The 18,700-nt window shown below is 33.1% G+C and overlaps 2 protein-coding genes across 3 annotated transcripts; both read left to right on the top strand.

Moving 5' to 3' along the window:
• The first annotated feature begins 3,712 nt into the window (after positions 1-3,712).
• LOC107456943 (major facilitator superfamily domain-containing protein 6) lies at positions 3,713-16,737 on the top strand. Of its 2 annotated transcripts, none has more exons than XM_016074939.4 (4): positions 3,713-4,060; positions 12,954-13,144; positions 13,378-14,844; positions 16,425-16,737. In XM_016074939.4, the coding sequence occupies exons 2-4, from the start codon at positions 13,006-13,008 to the stop codon at positions 16,601-16,603; spliced, it is 1,785 nt and encodes a 594-aa protein (XP_015930425.1). In that variant the 5' UTR covers positions 3,713-4,060; positions 12,954-13,005; the 3' UTR covers positions 16,604-16,737. The 2 variants fall into 2 exon arrangements, with proteins under 2 accessions (XP_015930425.1, XP_071037237.1); XM_071181136.2 differs by lacking the exon at positions 3,713-4,060 and adding an exon at positions 12,273-12,438.
• LOC147806488 (uncharacterized) lies at positions 4,729-5,472 on the top strand. The gene has a single exon (XM_087149649.1). The coding sequence runs from the start codon at positions 4,729-4,731 to the stop codon at positions 5,470-5,472; it is 744 nt and encodes a 247-aa protein (XP_087005775.1).
• Positions 16,738-18,700: the final 1,963 nt, after the last annotated feature.

Genomic DNA, 18,700 nt, shown 5'->3' with positions numbered 1-18,700 from the left:
TCGGCCCTATATCGAATTATCAGATTCACACGATATTTTATATTCGTTAATCAGCTGGCCCCATGATGGCCAATATTGTCTCTATATAGGACCAATATTAAAAAATCTTGACATCCCAATATTGGTTCCTCTGTACATGTTCTTATAGGACACGTATTGAGCATATTTTGAGCCCAACTAGGGCCTAATTAAAATTGTTGCTATGCTTATTTTGTCTATTTTTCTACAATGGAAATTACAAATAATTTTATGTCAAGTTAGTTTGAAATAAAATTAGTGAGAGTTTTTAATGAATTTTCTAAATCATAAGCAAAAAAGGACACTAAAGAGGTAGTCTACAGAGCACGTGCAGATTTATAGCTATTAAACTGAAATGAAAACAGTTTTTTTTATTAATTTATTTTCTTCTGATGCTCATCTACCGCGGAAGACAAATGCTGCACAAAAAACGAAAAACATACTAAGAGAGGGTGTTAGGATTTTTTTTTATGTAAACATGTAATTTTCTTATTTTGCTGAGAAGGAGGGAGAGGTTCAAAATGTCTAAGAAAAACATGTCTACGAAACATTTGAACTTCCTCCTTTTAAATTTCACTTTAGTTTGAAAATGAAATCTTTTTCAGTTTTAGAACTAAATATTTTTACTTAAACTGTTATCATGTCGTGGTAGTCAAAATTTTTCTTTTCATATCCAAGAATTGGCAAAATTATCATCATAATGTTTGCCAGATCAAAAAATATTTAACATATTCCGTTTTTCATTTTGTTTAAATACATTTTAGTTTGAAATTTTTACTGTGCTCATATACTTAAAAGCACCAGTTTTAGCGATGAAACGCCCATCCGTTTCTTGTAATTTGTAAGTAACAATCACCAAATCACAATGCTCTCCTTCCTTAGATGTTTTGTAATATTTGAATGGCTTATAACATGCAACGGCTTATGTCATATAACAGCCTAAATTGGAAACAGTTTTTATCTCTCGTGATCATTTTAAAAATTTTGATACAAACGTTAAGATTTATATCTGGCAATAAATATTTAACTCTCTTATTTTTGAAGTTATACTTCTTATGCGACTTCCAACAAGGTTGCGTTAAACGTTTAACGATACATTTTTATTGGCCGGAAAATCACTTGGTAGCAGTGGCGTACGCAGAATTTTTTCAAGGGGGTGTCCTTAATTTTCTGAGACTACTAAAAGAAATTCGAGTCTGTAATAAAGCACCATTATTTCCCTAATTTAGACAGCTAAACAATTTCGACTTTTTATTTAGACAACATTGTTTAGTTAAATTTTGATTTGATTTTTTAAGTTTAGGAACATAATGTAATATCTTCTGAAAAAAGTCCAATGTCATATGGGTGGGAAGTAACACTTTGAGGACCACTTTCACATTCATCAGATTTTGTTATGCTAGAAACGTTTTCTTCAACGGAAGTATCACATTTCTGTACAACAGAAAAACTTACATTGGTACTAGATGCGCTATGCTCGGATCTCAAAGTTTCGAGCTGGAATGAATAACTTCAACGAGCACAGTATCTCCAATGGTATTGTTGCTGATTTTTTCACTAGTCGAAATAGTGGCGACGACGGGTTCGGCGATTGAATGAACTTTTTGTTAAGACAAAACAAAACAGATTTAGCGACAAGCTCCGAAAGACAAGCGGCAGAGATAACTGTTAGTCTGATTAACTAACTCCACTGTACTCCGTTCCCCCTTTTATATAATTTTTCACCGCATCTCCAAAATTCTTGAATTGTCTCTAAGACGACAGAACGTCTAGGATTCCAGAATCATCGCGTAAAGACCTCGCGAGTGACAGTTGGTCTTGAAAACTATACTGGCAGGACAGAAAGGAACCAGTCCGTAACAGTATCACGTGAATTTGGTTTCAAAAGTACAACTCTATTATAGTAAATGTTTTTTCAGTATTCTGAGAAATACCGTGAGAAAAAAAAGTAGGCATATGGCAAATAAAAATATATAGTTTTAAAAAATAATAGCACGCATAATTTCTACTAAAATGTTTATTTTTGCCATTTTATCTGAGCTCAAGGGGGGTGTTTAAACCCCTAAACCCCTCCCTTCCGCACGCCACTGCGTGGTAGGATCCAGTTTTCCCTCATTCATTTCCACATTGTTTTGGTTCTCACTAGCATAAAAATAATAAAAGTCATAAAAGTATTGTTTTTCTATAAATATTTTTTTAGTTTGATTTGATATACATATAATTTAATAGGATAGTATTTTTTATTTTCAAATTTAGTGGATAACAATTTTAAAAAGGAGTGAAAACAATCCCACGGACAATGCGACGGATTTAAGGTTATGTCAAGGTACGTCTCTTGTGAATATCAATTGATTGTTAGATTTTCTCTTTTGAAATTACATTATGACGCATTCACATACATTATTAATACAAATACATTTTCCAACCACAAGCACTTCCACTGGTTCAAGAGGTCCACGACGGAAAAATGCACAATATTACCGTTATTACAGAGCACGTAAGAGTTGTTGAATAGAACTAGTGATCCTTCTACGACTGCTGATTCTTCTACAATTAACGTCGCAGATTACGAAGTTTAACTTCTTCCGCGCGGAGGGACTCCACACACTATTTTTTTAAAATTATATTTGTTCCTTTTTTTTAAAATTAACCGCATGCTTATTAAATGATGATCTCGAAAGAGAAAAACTATTCTGCACCATATTCATGAAAACAATTGTTATCAATATTCATTATTTAAAGCAAAAAATGCTATGCGGTTAAACCTGCAATAATTTTGATACAAATTGGAATTTCGAAAAAAAAATCGCGCTGAATTCAGAAATGAAAATGGCGTTTCCAGTGCGCTAAATTTTAACTCCTTAGCTGCATTTCTGTGGACTGCAGAGTGGTTCACGTGATATATTTTACTACAAGTTTAACAGTTAATAATCCTGGAATCAAATGTTGAATTTTCTTCTTCTTTCCATCATACTTCTTGTAGACCTTTTAACACACCTTCGTAGTTTTAAGTTCCTAAATTGAATAGCTTTGGTGCAATAAAACAATGTGTAACTTAAAGCGAAAGAAAAGTGGGTGAAATCCCAGAAAAAAGCACTTAACTATTAAATTATCTGTTCCATTCTTTCAATTCAATAATAACTTATTATTTTAATGTCTAACAATTTTTTTCAACTGTTTTACAACCATTTCATAGCATATGAACAATTTTAATAACTATTTCTTAAACAGTCTTCCTGTATTCTTAAAAAAATAGAATATTTCACTCCTTTTTTTACAATTACATTCGTAATTTAAAAATTCTTTATGTATTCTTAAGAGTGGAATACTTTAAAAAACAAACTATTTTACGTAAAACGATTTTTTGCGAATTTTAAAAAAACGTTTTCAAAATCGTTTAAATGAATAAATTTGTCAAGGACATTAGATTTATTGCTATAAATTATTGTTTTGCTAAGTTGAGATAACAGCTTCTTATTTAATTTTTTCTAATCCTCGTCGAATTTCACAAAAAAATAAAAATAAAAAATACATTCTAAAAGAGAGAGAGAGAGATAAAGAAGAACATTGAGAAATAAAATGGTGCCTGGAATAGTTTTTTTTCAAGCTGTTGTAACTTGATATTGAAAAGAATAAACTCCAGCAATGATAAATTACTTAGAGGTTGATTCATTTATCTAGCCATTTTTGCTCTTGTAATTATCACATTACTTATATAACATTATCTACGGTCTTGCATGTTGTCAAACATTATTTCATTTGCACTTTTAAGATAATTATAAAATATTCAAAACATTTAATTCAATAGAACACAAGGCTTATACTTATATCTTAAAACGACATTTACAGGATATATCATAGAAAAAATAGGTTGCGTTGTAAAATCATACCAAATATCATCACTTCAAAGGAATGATAATGTTTGTGTGGGAAGGGAAAATGATCACGTGATAGGATTGGACAGAAAATAATTGTGGTCTTCATACAACGTTGCAGTTTTCTAATTAGAGTGGTGGCTTCAAAAAGTAGCTTTGATGGAGAGGTATGTCAATTTTTAATGAAACATTTTATTAGATATATTATAAACTTTCAAATTTGTAATCGATAATATGGAATGAACACCGTAATTGAGGAGCAAGGAATTATTTACCACAAGAGACTTTTTAATTTTCATATTATTAGAAATTTAAAGATAAAAATTATTCTTTATAGTGCATTACATATATATATATATATATATATATATATATATATATATATATATATATATATATATATATATATATATATATATATATATATATATATATATATATATATATATATATATATATATATATATGTGGCAACCCTAAGCCCATGGTAATATTATAAAACCTGCCACTAGACGGCAGCAATTAACCTTCGCTGTAAGCAGCAAGCACAGCGTGTCTTTTGAACGACCAATAATTTCCCTTGTCGGGAGTCAATAGAAAGCGCCAGGTATGGTCGAGATATGCAGTGTTCGTGTATAACCCAAGCATGCAGGTGTTGCTTGTTGTTGAATAAATATCTATTTCCTTAATCCCAATACATCTTTAATTTCTCAATACTCATCTCATCCCAACAATGGTGACCTTCTGGACAATAGATATACGCATCTAAATTATGGCTTACTAATTTCGATTTCGACTCCAACTTTCAACTTGTAACCGGACTTTGCAATCAAAGATGGTCGACGCGGTAAAAATACCTTCTTACAATTTCGCTGACCCAGCTCTGTGGTTTACGATTTGTGAGAGTACTTTTCAACTAGGATGCCCGAAAGCTGTTACAGAGAGTAAAACAAAATTCAACTACATCATAGCACACCTGCCGCCCGAAGCAACCGCAATCATCAGGGATGTAATTTTAAATCCTGACGCTACGGATCCCTACTCACATGTAAAGACTGAGCTCATAAAACGAACTGGGGAATCATCTCAGCAAGAAATAAGAAAATTGCTTGTTGGGGAAGAGCTAGGAGATCGCCGACCCAGTGAATTGCTAAGGATCATGAAGCGGCGTGCGGAATCGCATAGCGTTTCAAATGAATTGATGTTGGAACTTTTCCTGTCTCATTTACCTGCTTCAGTACAATCCATCCTTGCTGCTATTACCCCTCTGACCCTGGAGAAAGCCGCTGAGGTGGCAGATCGTATCCTGGAAGTAACACCAGCACCAGTAAGTACCTGTTCAGTTTCTTCTACATCCAGTGAAGATAGGATTTTGGATGAAATTCGAAAAATAAATTTGAGAATAGATCAAATTTCACGTGGTAGAAATCAAAGTCGCGATCGAAATTTTAATCGGCAGCGAAGCCAATCTAAAGAAAAAAAATTTGACCTCTGTTGGTATCATTACAAATTCGGAAAAAAAGCCCGAAAATGTACCGCTCCTTGTCGATTTGAAAAAAACGAGAATGGCCAAGCGTAGTGGCGACTAGCGCCGTGCCACATACTTCTCGTCGCCTTTTTGTTCGGGATAGGCGTAGTAATGTTCGTTTTTTAGTAGATACAGGCTCTGATGTAAGCATAATTCCGGCATCAAAATTTCAAAAGAGACACTCCCCAAAAATGACGCTTTCGGCTGCAAATACATCGCCGATACAAGTTTATACCTCTCAAACATTTTCTTTGGATTTAGGTTTGAGACGAATTTTCAAATGGTCGTTTTTAGTTGGTAACGTTTCGACACCAATCATTGGTGCAGATTTTCTTTATAATTTTAATTTAGTGCCTGACTTAAGTAAACAAACATTACTTGATTTGAAAACTAATCTTAACTGTCATTGTATAGTGCGTAACAGTAATATTCATTCAATTAAAACAGTGACAGGTGATACTATTTATCATGAACTCTTAAAAAAATATCCCGATATTACAAAACCACCTCGCCCTGACCAAGAAGTAAAGCATACGGTTGTTCACCACATTCAAACAACAGGACCACCCGTAACTGCCAAAGCTCGACGTCTTGCACCTGATCGCCTCCGCATTGCTAAGGCGGAATTTCAAAATATGATTGAATTAGACCATATACAGCCTTCTAAAAGCAATTATGCATCTCCCTTGCACATGGTGCCTAAAAAAGACAGTAACGAGTGGAGGCCAGTTGGGGATTATCGGGCGCTAAATGCTCAAACGGTTAAAGATAACTATAACGTACCAAACATTTTAGATTTCACAGCCGATTTGCATGGTACTCGTGTGTTTTCTCATATCGACTTAATTAAAGCGTACCATCAAATTCCTATCCACCCAGACGATGTTCATAAAAGTGCCATAATTACACCTTTTGGCTTATTTGAGTGCAAACGAATGCAATTTGGCCTCTGCAATGCCGCAGCGACATTTCAGCGATTTATGGACCAAGTCACGCGTGATCTCTCATTTGTTTATGTCTTTGTGGATGACATTCTTGTCGCGTCTCACTCACCCGAAGAACACCTTGAACATCTTAAAATTTTATTCAAACGTTTACAAGATTTTGGATTGAGCTTAAAACCGTCAAAATGCATATTTGGTGTTTCGGAAATAAATTTTTTAGGTTTTAAAGTTTCGGAATCAGGTATAGAGCCTTTATCAGATCGTGTCGATTGTATCATAAATTTTCCTCAACCTAACACTCTCACACAATTAAGACGATTTCTCGGATTGTATAATTTTTATCGGCGGTGCATACCTAAAGCAGCTCATATATTAGCTCCGTTAAATAAATTTTTGGAAGGAATCAAAAACTCTAAAAAGAAATCTAAACATTCGGTTAAAAAGTCAGACGAATTGATTCACTGGACAGAAGAGGCTGAACAATCTTTTACTGATGCCAAACAAGCTCTAGCCAATGCAACTCTCTTACGTCATCCGATCCCTGGAGCACAGTTAAGCCTATGGATAGACGCAAGTGATAGAGCCATAGGAGGTTCTCTTATGCAGCTTAACAGCAAAGACTGGGAGCCTATTGCCTTTCTTTCAATGAAGCTATCGAAAAGTCAGCAAAAATGGTCCACCTATGACAGAGAACTCTTTGCCATGTACAGTTCAGTTAAGCGCCTTCGTCACATGCTGGAAGGGAGAAACTTCACAATATACACTGACCAAAAGCCACTCATTTATGCCTTCAAGCAAAATCCAGACAAGTGTAGCCCACGTCAATGGCGTCATCTTGATTTTATCTCACAATTCAGTACGGACGTGCGCCATGTTAGTGGTGTGTGCAACACAGTGGCTGATGCTCTCTCCCGAATTGAAATTGATCAAATTTCAAGTTCATTTCTCGATTTTGAAGCACTGGCCAGAGCACAGCAAAGTGATGAAGAGTTACAAAGTATCCAGAAAGACAACCAATCTTCTCTCAACCTGAAAAGCATTCCATCTCCAGTGTCAGCCACTGAGCTGATAGCTGACTTGTCAACCGGATCCCCTAGACCTTTTGTTCCTGAAAAATTCCGAAGAACTGTGTTTGAACATTTTCACAATCTTGCTCATCCTGGTGCTGCAACATCTTTCAGTTTAATTGCATCCAGATATGTTTGGCCTAACATGAAAAGACATGTCAAAGAATGGGTCAAAAGCTGTTCTGCCTGCCAGCGTTCAAAGGTACACAGGCATACAAAAGCACCCCTAGGTACATTCACCTTACCTGATGCAAGATTTGCTCACATACACATAGACCTGATAGGTCCCTTGCCTCCGTCTGATGGAAAAGTGTATTGTCTCACCATCATCGACAGATACACCAGGTGGCCTGAGGTAATACCTTTGGCAGACATGGTGGCTGAAACTGTGTGTCGTGCACTGTTCCATGGCTGGATATCTCGTTTTGGGTGTCCTGCCACAATAACAACGGATCAAGGACGCCAGTTTGAATCTTCTCTTTTTAAAGAACTAACCAGATTCATCGGGACAAATCGCATTCGTACCACATCATTCCACCCTCAATCTAATGGTTTGATAGAGCGTTTCCACAGAGTTTTAAAAAACTCCATTAAAGCTCACGAAAATGTTAAGTGGACTGAAACCATACCTGTGATTTTACTCGGGTTACGAGCTGCTGTCAAACCTGACATAAAAGTTTCCAGTGCTGAATTAGTATATGGTATGCCTCTTCGGCTACCAGCTGAAATATGCTCAGACACCCCTTCAGTGCCTTGTGATTATCCCTTTGTGCAACAATTAAGAGAGAAAATGAGCAGCATGAGACCAACACCAACATCTGCTCATGGTCAACACAAAATATTTGTGCATCCTAAACTAAAGGACTGCACCCATGTATTTCTTCGTGTGGATAAAATTGTCCCACCGTTAACACAGCCTTACACGGGCCCCCATGAAGTTTTGTCAAGAACTGATAAACACATTACCATCCAGAAAAATGAGAAGAAAACTTGTGTGTCACTAGATAGGGTTAAACCCGCATTTATTTTTAATGATTTGATTAGTGATTTTCCAATTGATCCCACAACTTCAACGAGTGATTTTCCAATTGTGCCCACAACTTCAACGAGTGATTTTCCAAGTTTGCCCTCACGACAACTGACAAAATCTGGAAGACGTGTACGTTTCCCTAAGAGACTTATCACTGAGTAAAATCAAAATGAAACTTTCCTTTTTTTTTTGCCAAAATGTGATAATATTGTGTTATTTTCTTCACCAACCAAATGTTTCATACTTTACCAACCTATTATGTTAGTGTTTATTCTGAAATTTCAACTTTCTATTTTTTTTTTATTACTCAAATTATTATGTCATGTAACATGCATTTCAACTTTTCTTATATTTTTTTTTATAACTTTCAGCATGCTTTGTATTTATTGCCATTGTATGTCTCGGTAATGCCTGTGTCGTTCTGTCAATTCTCTCCTTCACTGGGGGGATACTCATGTGGCAATCCTAAGCCCATGGTAATATTATAAAACCTGCCACTAGACGGCAGCAATTAACCTTCGCTGTAAGCAGCAAGCACAGCGTGTCTTTTGAACGACCAATAATTTCCCTTGTCGGGAGTCAATAGAAAGCGCCAGGTATGGTCGAGATATGCAGTGTTCGTGTATAACCCAAGCATGCAGGTGTTGCTTGTTGTTGAATAAATATCTATTTCCTTAATCCCAATACATCTTTAATTTCTCAATACTCATCTCATCCCAACATATATATATATATATATATATATATATATATATATATATATATATATATATATATATATATATATATATATATATATATATATATATATATATATATGAAATAACGGTGTATCCACACCGTTATTTTTTAGTTAATTAGTAGCCAAAGCAGCATGATTAACGAGTCCATGTTGTGCATAATCCTTTTTATTTAGAAGCGATGGTGAAAGCATGCACTTAGCCTCCTCCCGCTGGAGATGGGGGGAGACCCATTTCCCGTCTAAACTGACGGATTTTATTTAAGCATGATAAACAACAAAAAGCCACGCAAAAACATTCGGTCCTGCGTTTTATAGGATGATTACAAGTTGTGAAGCGGCCAGTCATTATTGCCTTTTTCTGTATTCTTACGCCTCATCAATTTATTTATTACTCATAGCAAATCGTTTAATCTTTCCTTATATGGAAGTGAAAGATCTTAAAATAACTTCTCTTTTGAAGTATAAATCTAATTATTATTCATTGGCATGTTTTTAGCCTTGAAGTCCCAAAATAGAATTTCTACCCTTATCCTTTACTAAAGATATTTTATGAAAAGGAATGAAGTTTTAATGCTTTTATTAATACAAAAGTGTTTAATTTTTGTATTACTTCCCCCCCTAAAAATTTTTTTTGGTAAGCCAAAAAAAAATAATAATAAAATTTAGAATACTATGAATTTATAAAATTTATGTTGGTATGACTGTCCTCTTTCCTACTATAAATAACATTTTTCCAATTTATATAATTACTAGAACTTTGACTATAGGATACCATATCTTCATCAACGCTACTTTTTGTACATATAGAATTTAAACTAACTTGTGTAAATTTATTTACATAAGTTTTAGTTGGTAAATGTGGTTCAAAATCAGTTTGAGTTTGTTTACTTTTAAACTGAGTAGTTTCCTCCTTATCTTCGGAGGGATTTTCAATTACAATAGAATTTTTTAAGTAATTAAAATCACATAAACAATTTAAAATATGCTTGGCAATTTCCTCCTTATTTCCTTCACTGGAAATATTAAGAATGTCTGAAATTTGGACTAAATCCGAAAAATTAAATTTATCACAAATTTCTTTCAGTTTGTTTGAAAATTCATCATCTTTAGATTCAAAAGAAAATTTTGAAAAATTTAGAATTTTGTTACGGTTTAATCTAGACAAATCATTTGGAAACAAAAGTTTAAATAATAACTTAATTTTGTTTGCCTTCGCTACTTTAATTGACGTTTGAACCACATCTATTTCTTTTAAAAACATTTTAAAAGCAGTATAAATGCACTATTCTATCATAAAAAATAATAAAAAAAACAATATAAACACAAAAATGCACTTCATATTTTACGATTATTCAAAGATACGTAATAATAAAATTTTAGATTATTAAAATATGCAATAAAAATTATTCATTATGAAGAGAAAAAAAAATATGCAGATATGTACGGGATTTATCTTTTTGTCACTTTCGAAGGAGAGGAAAAAAAAATCTTTTTCCTAAAAAGGAATTTTCCATAGGAGCAAAAGCTCCTCTAATTTTTCTAATAAAAAACGTGCACATAATTGGTTTTCTTCTTCTATATTTTGTTTTCACAACACTTTCTTTATCACTCGGTGCCGACTCACCACTTTTTTTTTCTCACAACATCATGATTAGGACTTTTCTAAAACACTAATCCGCATAAATCGCACACTTCCATTGTGTTTCTTGGGCACCAACAGGCACAAAACTTTATGAGGGCTCAGACAAAAGCGAACGGTCTGACTCCAGGCATCAGCATCGATAAGGAACAGATTTTTTAGGAAGGGATGAGGAATCCTTCAGAACGGCGTTAGGCGATTTCTTCCGGGTGTCTAGGATGGGAAGTCTTTTTCATTTTTTCCCCACAATCGAAAACTTTTTAATCTCAGGAGTCCATTGAAGTTTTTTCTCTTCAAACCAAGGGGGTAAAAAGGGAGTTCCAAGGCGACAAAGTAGCAGTCACTTAAGACCTATCCCGCAAAATTATAGAATTGCTGAGTTTCTTTCGCGAAGCCAACATCCTGCCTGGCTTGAAATAACGGTGTATCCACACCGTTATTTTTTAGTTAATTAGTAGTCAAAGCAGCATGATTAACGAGTCCATGTTGTGCATAATCCTTTTTATTTAGAAGCGATGGTGAAAGCATGCACTTAGCCTCCTCCCGCTGGAGATGGGGGGAGACCCATTTCCCGTCTAAGCTGACGGATTTTATTTAAGCATGATAAACAACAAAAAGCCACGCAAAAACATTCGGTCCTGCGTTTTATAGGATGATTACAAGTTGTGAAGCGGCCAGTCATTATTGCCTTTTTCTGTATTCTTACGCCTCATCAATTTATTTATTACTCATAGCAAATCGTTTAATCTTTCCTTATATGGAAGTGAAAGATCTTAAAATAACTTCTCTTTTGAAGTATAAATCTAATTATTATTCATTGGCATGTTTTTAGCCTTGAAGTCCCAAAATAGAATTTCTACCCTTATCCTTTACTAAAGATATTTTAGGAAAAGGAATGAAGTTTTAATGCTTTTATTAATACAAAAGTATTTAATTTTTGTATTACATATATATATATATATATATATATATATATATATATATATATATATATATATATATATATATATATATATATATATATATATATATATATATATATATATATATATATAAAATCAATCACAAAATGTATGCTGTATGTTTTTAAAAGAGTGCTTCAGCTTTGCAAAACTTTTTTTAAAGCTGCCAAAGGAGATTATAAAATGCAGTTTTTTTCTCGAGGGATAACAAATTATACTGTAGCCCAGTGTCTCTAAATTTAAGAAAATCCAAAATCAAATAATTTCAGCTGTTCATTCAAATTGATTAATCGTGCTCATTAAAAATGTTGCTTTTGAGTTTTTAAATTATTACAATATCATGTAATTATAGTTGTAATATTGTTTTTCAATGTTACAGACTTATAAAATTTGTAATATTATAAGTCTGTTACAACATAGTTATACATTTGTAATAGTAATTTCTAACCTTCCTTTTTCGAAAATTGTAGGAACTAGAAGAAGAGAGAGACCAGCTACAAGATGGTTGGACAGCGTTGAATAGGACTTAAAATTGTTGGGAATAAACAGGTGGAAAAATCTAGCTCCTGGAGGCAGCTAATTGAGAAAGCCTTGGCCTGCACTAGGCTGTAGTGCTGACGAAGAAGAAGAATAGTAATTTGCATCATTCATGAAAATTTTCATCAGAAAAATTTCTATCCTGATCTGTCATGCCAACTACATTCCCCGAGGCACCAAATGAATTTTAAACTTGTTATTTAAAGTAAATAAATAAATGAAAACAAGTAGATGCTTGCTGGCTGATGGCTACGAGTTAAATCCTTCAAGTTGGTCCTTTTATAATGATTTTTTTCCCAAATAGTTTTTCGTGGGTTGCTGCCCAGCAGTTGCCAAGACTTGGAGATTATTCTGCAGCAGATACGATACGGAAATATTCCTATTCTATCAGTTCCTGTGGCTTTTCCAGAAAACGAGGGGATATTCATATTCAAGAGATTATTTTGCATAAGAATCAGCAATATAGAATCAGCATTGATATAATATTAGTAATGATACTAATAGTAATGATAATAATAGAAATGATAATAATAATAATATTTCGAATTTAACATGTTTATATTTATTTTATTCTGTTTAAATTCTTACAAAAATAATCGCATTTTCTTTAGATTTGATGTGACAGACAAATGAACAATGAATGCACATTCTTTATAAGCAATAATGGATTCAAAGATGGAGGGAGGAGAAATTTCAGTGACTACTCCAGCCACTCACGAAGAGGATGAAGCAAAAAAGGGTTTTTGGCACATCGACAAAGAAATGATTCGATTTAAGATACATTTCTTCTTATTTTTTGGAGGTGAGAATTTTTTTAGCTGTTTTGGGTAATGATTATTCATTTGTTTGTTTTTTATGTTACAAATTAATTTGTTTAGGTTGTTAAACAAATAGATTTTATGATTCCTTAAAGAATGCGATCGCAAGTATCTTTGCAATACGTTTAATTATTTTTTACAAAAAATAAATGTTATAACATTGAATTATAGATATATACTTTAATAATTGAACTTATAGTGCGTTTTTCTTTTATAGCCATGGGAGCTATGCTGCCTTATTCTCCTCTTATTGCGAAGAACAGAATCGGAATTTCAGCCACCTCGTATGCAACAATTACAACTGCTTCACTATTTAGTACTATATTGACCAAAACTGCTCTGGGATACGTAGCAGATTATTTCAAGAGAATGAAAATTATGATAAGTGTGCTGATCATCATGCATTGCTCGATTTACTTATCTCTACTTTTCATTCCACCCATAATGAAGACCGCAAGAATGACCCAAAACGACACATTATCTGACTACTTCAAAGACTATAAGGTTGCAAAACTTCCTTATCATTTCCTTATCATTTCATATGATAAAAATGCTAACTGCGACGCGTACAACAATACACCAGCAGATGTAAAATTTGCTGCATCAACAACTACGGAGGTAATAGTCACACTTGAAGGTCAGCTTGGTGAAATTGTTTGTTTCATATCACATATAAATTCAGTGGTGAACTGTTTTGAAGCAAACAGCGTCACAAAGAAAGATACGATGAAGTTAAAACCACAGAATACTTTTTGCTGCTCTATTTACTCTTCAAAATTTGAGAAATTTCACAGCTTACCATTTCGCCATTCTTCTATTGCCCCAGGTGAACTGGCAATGGCTATTAGAAATTCCAACATAAGTTTTTTTCAATGCTCACTGGTCTTTTCCGGACTATTGACAGAACTTATGGCACAAGAATCTGTGAATGATTTTAAGACATATCAGTTTTGGATTTATGCTCTATTGATGTTTTTGGTGGGCACTTGTGCTAGTTCTACATTTACATTGTCAGATACCATCTGCTGTGAGAGTGTACAAAAGTACAAAAGAGATTTCGGTCGCCAAAGGATTTATTCTGCCATTAGCTGGGGTCTACTGGCGCCTTTGGGAGGACTGCTATGTGATTTTACTAATGATTTTTATGCAACATGGTTACTCATGGTGTCTTTGCAATGTTTGACTATTTGGAATTTGTATAAAATGGATATCGTCATTCCACAGTTTTCTCAAAATATAGCAAAGGACGTCGCGACTATTCTTAAGTCGCCAACGTTTTTGGCATATCAACTTGGCGTATTTATAAATGGAGTAGGGTCTGGAATTACTTGGTTTTATCTCATTTGGTTCGTTTCTTCATTGGGAGCTAACAACTTTCTCTGCGGCATGATTCCTTACATGCAATGCTTTGCGGGTGAATTGCCAATCATGTTCTACTCTGGATGGATTATAGAAAAACTCGGGCATTTTAATATAAACAGTTTATCTCTTTTATTTTATGCAATTCGTTTTTTGTGTTACAGTTACCTTCAAAACCCCTGGCTTGTTCTCCCAGTTGAAATTACTCAGGGTTTCAATTACGGGTTATTTTATCCAGCAGTGGCATCATTTGGAAAACTTAGTGCCAAGACCGGAACAGAAGCCACAACTCAATCAATTCTTTTCTCTACTCATGAAGGATTAGGTATGAAACAATTATAATAACATAATAATATAAACAATAGGTAAGAGCATATTTTTCAGAAATTTGCATTTTTAATATTTTATCATATTTTTAAAGAATATTTTATCTGCTCTTTAACTAATTTTATGTGCTTAGCGAATGCATTTTTATGTTACACGCTTTGATTTTTAGGCCAATAACAGCACCATCGAATAACTAGTATATCAGTTGAATGAATTATTTTTGGTTATTAAAGCGTTCTAAAACTTGATTATGGCATTAAAATATCAGCTCTGCCTTCTACAGATCTATTTTGGATTCGAAAATGAGATTGTGCTATAACATTCTCTATACATTTTCTTTTACAGAAGTAATAAAATTTAAGCTTTAAGAAATACTTCATGTTTTTTCATACTTTTACATTAAAAATTATTGTAAAATCCTAGTATACGTTACAAACTTGGGTTGATTGTAAAAAATGGCTACAACGCCGTAATAACGCGTTAATGACCCTCTTGTCACCAAACTGTTGAAGCGTTAACATGTCTTTGAACAAGTCAACAAAAACTGGCGTAGACAATGACAAAAAATTGTAACTTGAAAATGACAAATACATAAGCACATTACCATGAAAAAGCGTGAATCCATCTTTAAGCCCATGAATTTACAAATCTCAAGCTTAACCATAAAACCACACCATGAGTTGCAAAATGTCTAAAAAGCAATAATCCACCAAATTTCGTCAAATTTACAACAACATAATTGAAAACCTTATCCTCTTCCCAAACATCACCAAATTCACCCTGCAACGTATACTAGGATTAAGCTAAAATTATTATACTTAAAAAAAATCTTTTTGCCACAGGAGGATTTTTCTGTAATTCCAAATTATCCGTATAAATTACATTGAGCTCCGACTCACAGTTGACAATTAAGCCTTCATGGATTAACATAATTGGATACTTGCACTTCAAGAAGGTATGGAAGACCTTCCATACCTACACACGTGACCTATGACGTCAGCGCCATCTAGTCTTTATCAGCAAAATGCCATATTAAAGTTTAGCTCATTTTTTCCACATAAGTTAAAAGTTAATTAACGGTAAGTTAATTTTATACAGAACAGCATCACTCATAGAATTAGTTGAAATATAATTCCTTCTCGTCTACTTCTTTTTGTTAATTTAGATTTATAATTTGTTTATGTATTTTGTTGTAACCTTAATATATTTTTGTTTTGTGTATCTGGCAACTTCGATGCATAATTAATTTGTTTATGTTCCACATGGCTACGTACTGTCTTTGTGTTAAGTCTTTATGTAAATATACAGTAAAAGAATTGAAATCTTTGAGAAAGAGAAATGATACTTGACAGGCTTGGCTTACTCGAAATAGAATGGAAAGAACAGTTGCCAACGAAAATAAATGTCATGTTTTAGCAACCGATCAGGATCGAAATACCCACACTACACCACTTATGTAGGTATCTCATTTTAAAATTCCCTTGCTCCACCCAGCCTTTCCCTTAATGACAGTAGAGTAGTTAAAAATATTTTAACATACTCGTCATACATATCACACTAAACTGTATTCATTTGCAGGTGCTGGTATTGGATGTGTCTTGGCTGGTATTGGCTTTGATACCCTTGGTGGCCATTGGACTTTTTTCTACTTCAGTATGTTTGCTTTTGGTTCTACTCTGCTCAACATTTGCAGCACTTTATTGGTTAGAAACTTTTACACTACAGCCAATCCGGAACCTTCACCACCGAAGGAGTGATTTATGATACAATAACACTAAGAAATGTTCGGAATGTTTGCGAAAGATGTATCTTTCAGATATAAACATAATATTAGTGTGTTTCATAAACATTATTCTCAATAAATAAACTACCACTGATTAATTTCAATACACCAATCGTATTTTTTCACTTATTTCAAGAAATGCGCTAAGAAATGAGCTATCTTTTGAATACAATATTTTACGGAGAAAAATATTTCATTAAAACAGATGAAATTTCTTTTGCTATGCATTGGAGGAGATGAAAAGCTTAAATAAACTGAGCTATAAATTGTATTAAAAGTAAAAAATTCATATGAATATATTATATTTCATTCTTATTATGCTTACTAGTTTACACACGTTCTCAAAAGGTTCATTGCGTGTTCACTAAAATGGACACAACACGAAATTCGCGTTCAAGAAAATAGACACAGCTCGAAATGCGTGTTCAAGAAAATAGACACAATTAAAAATGCGTGTTCAAGAAAATGGGCACAACTCGAAATGCGTATTCAAGAAAATGGGCACAACTCGAAATGCGTGTTCAAGAAAATAGACACAACTCAAAATGCGTGCTCAAGAAAACAGACACAACTCAGAATTCGTGTTCAGGAAAATAAACACAGCCCGAAGTGCATGTTCAAAAAAATAGACACAACTCGAAATGCGCGTTCAAGAAAATAAACACAGCCCGAAGTGCATGTTCAAGAAAATGGACTCCACTCGAAATGCGTGTTCAAGAAAATAGACACAGCTTTTAAATGTGTCTTCAATAAAATGGACAAACCCCAAAAGAGTGTTCAAGAAAATGAACACAACTCGAAATGCGCTTTTACAATGTTCAAGTATCCGACTACCATATTTTAAGTAAATTTTGTCTGAAATATCATTTTCCTGTTTTTGATATAAAGTAAAACTATATGAACATTTCTCTTTCTGAAAACCGTTTGAGTTTTGTTTCTACGTCAAATAGCATAAAAGTTATGATTATTTAAACAAAAAATTTCTACATTGGTTTTTATATTGATAATAGTGTCTTTTTTGTCTTTTTTTCTCAAAACTTTATTTTTAGATATTTTCTTTTATTCTAAGGACAATGTCTCTGTTTTATTTCAAATTACTTGAAATTTCGCATGATTTTTTTCTATACATATGCAAAAGAATAAACTACGGATTATTTCGTGTTTTATTATATTGATAATAGTGTCTTTTTTGTCTTTTTTTCTCAAAACTTTATTTTTAGATATTTTCTTTTATTCTAAGGGCAATGTCTCTGTTTTATTTCAAATTACTTGAAATTTCGCATGATTTTTTTCTATACATATGCAAAAGAATAAACTACGGATTATTTCGTGTTTTACAGTTTAAAAAAAATAAATAATAGCAATTTATGGCCTTTTTTCGCTAAATAAACTTCGATGCTTACTGTAGAATATCTAAATATTAATATTGTGTTTAATGAGTAGTTCTTTCCCTAAGTTGAATTTGTATAAGCATTATAAAACAATAATAATGAAAAAATAATACACTTTAACAAAGTTATGCGATTTTGAAAAAGTTGAATTTTTGGTCTTTTTTAAACTACTTTTCTTCCCATATTTTTTTACAAAATATATTTCTTTTAATATTTTTTGTATTCATAACATATTTTAGTGTATAAATCACTCATAAATCCAAAAAAAAAATTTCTAAATTCAGAATTTCAAAATTTTGTCTTTAAAGATATTTGGGTACCTTTAAGCAATTAACCCAGAATTTTGACATCGTAATGTAACTAGGAAAATTTTATGAGCGTGGTTTTAAAATGAGTAGTTTTATTATTCATAGATTGTCACTATAAGTACAATACTAAAACTTTTACATTAATAGTTTAAAAGTAGTATATAATCAAAAATCATCATAAGTTATCAATAATCAAAATCATCATAAAATGATTACATGACTTTATAGTACGTCTACGCAGTACAGACGAATCGGTGACTTTATAGTACGCAGTACAGACGAATCGGTTGCTGGCGCTTTGCGTAAAATACCGAGTTAATAACCATACGCAGCATCCAGCATAAATAATCAAAAGGTAGTAGTTCAAAAAAA

The sequence above is a fragment of the Parasteatoda tepidariorum genome, chromosome 8, assembly GCF_982258835.1.
Source record: "Parasteatoda tepidariorum strain Cologne lab strain chromosome 8, Ptep-v5.0, whole genome shotgun sequence".
Taxonomy (NCBI): domain Eukaryota; kingdom Metazoa; phylum Arthropoda; class Arachnida; order Araneae; family Theridiidae; genus Parasteatoda; species Parasteatoda tepidariorum.
This window is presented reverse-complemented; position numbering and strand designations above follow the sequence as displayed.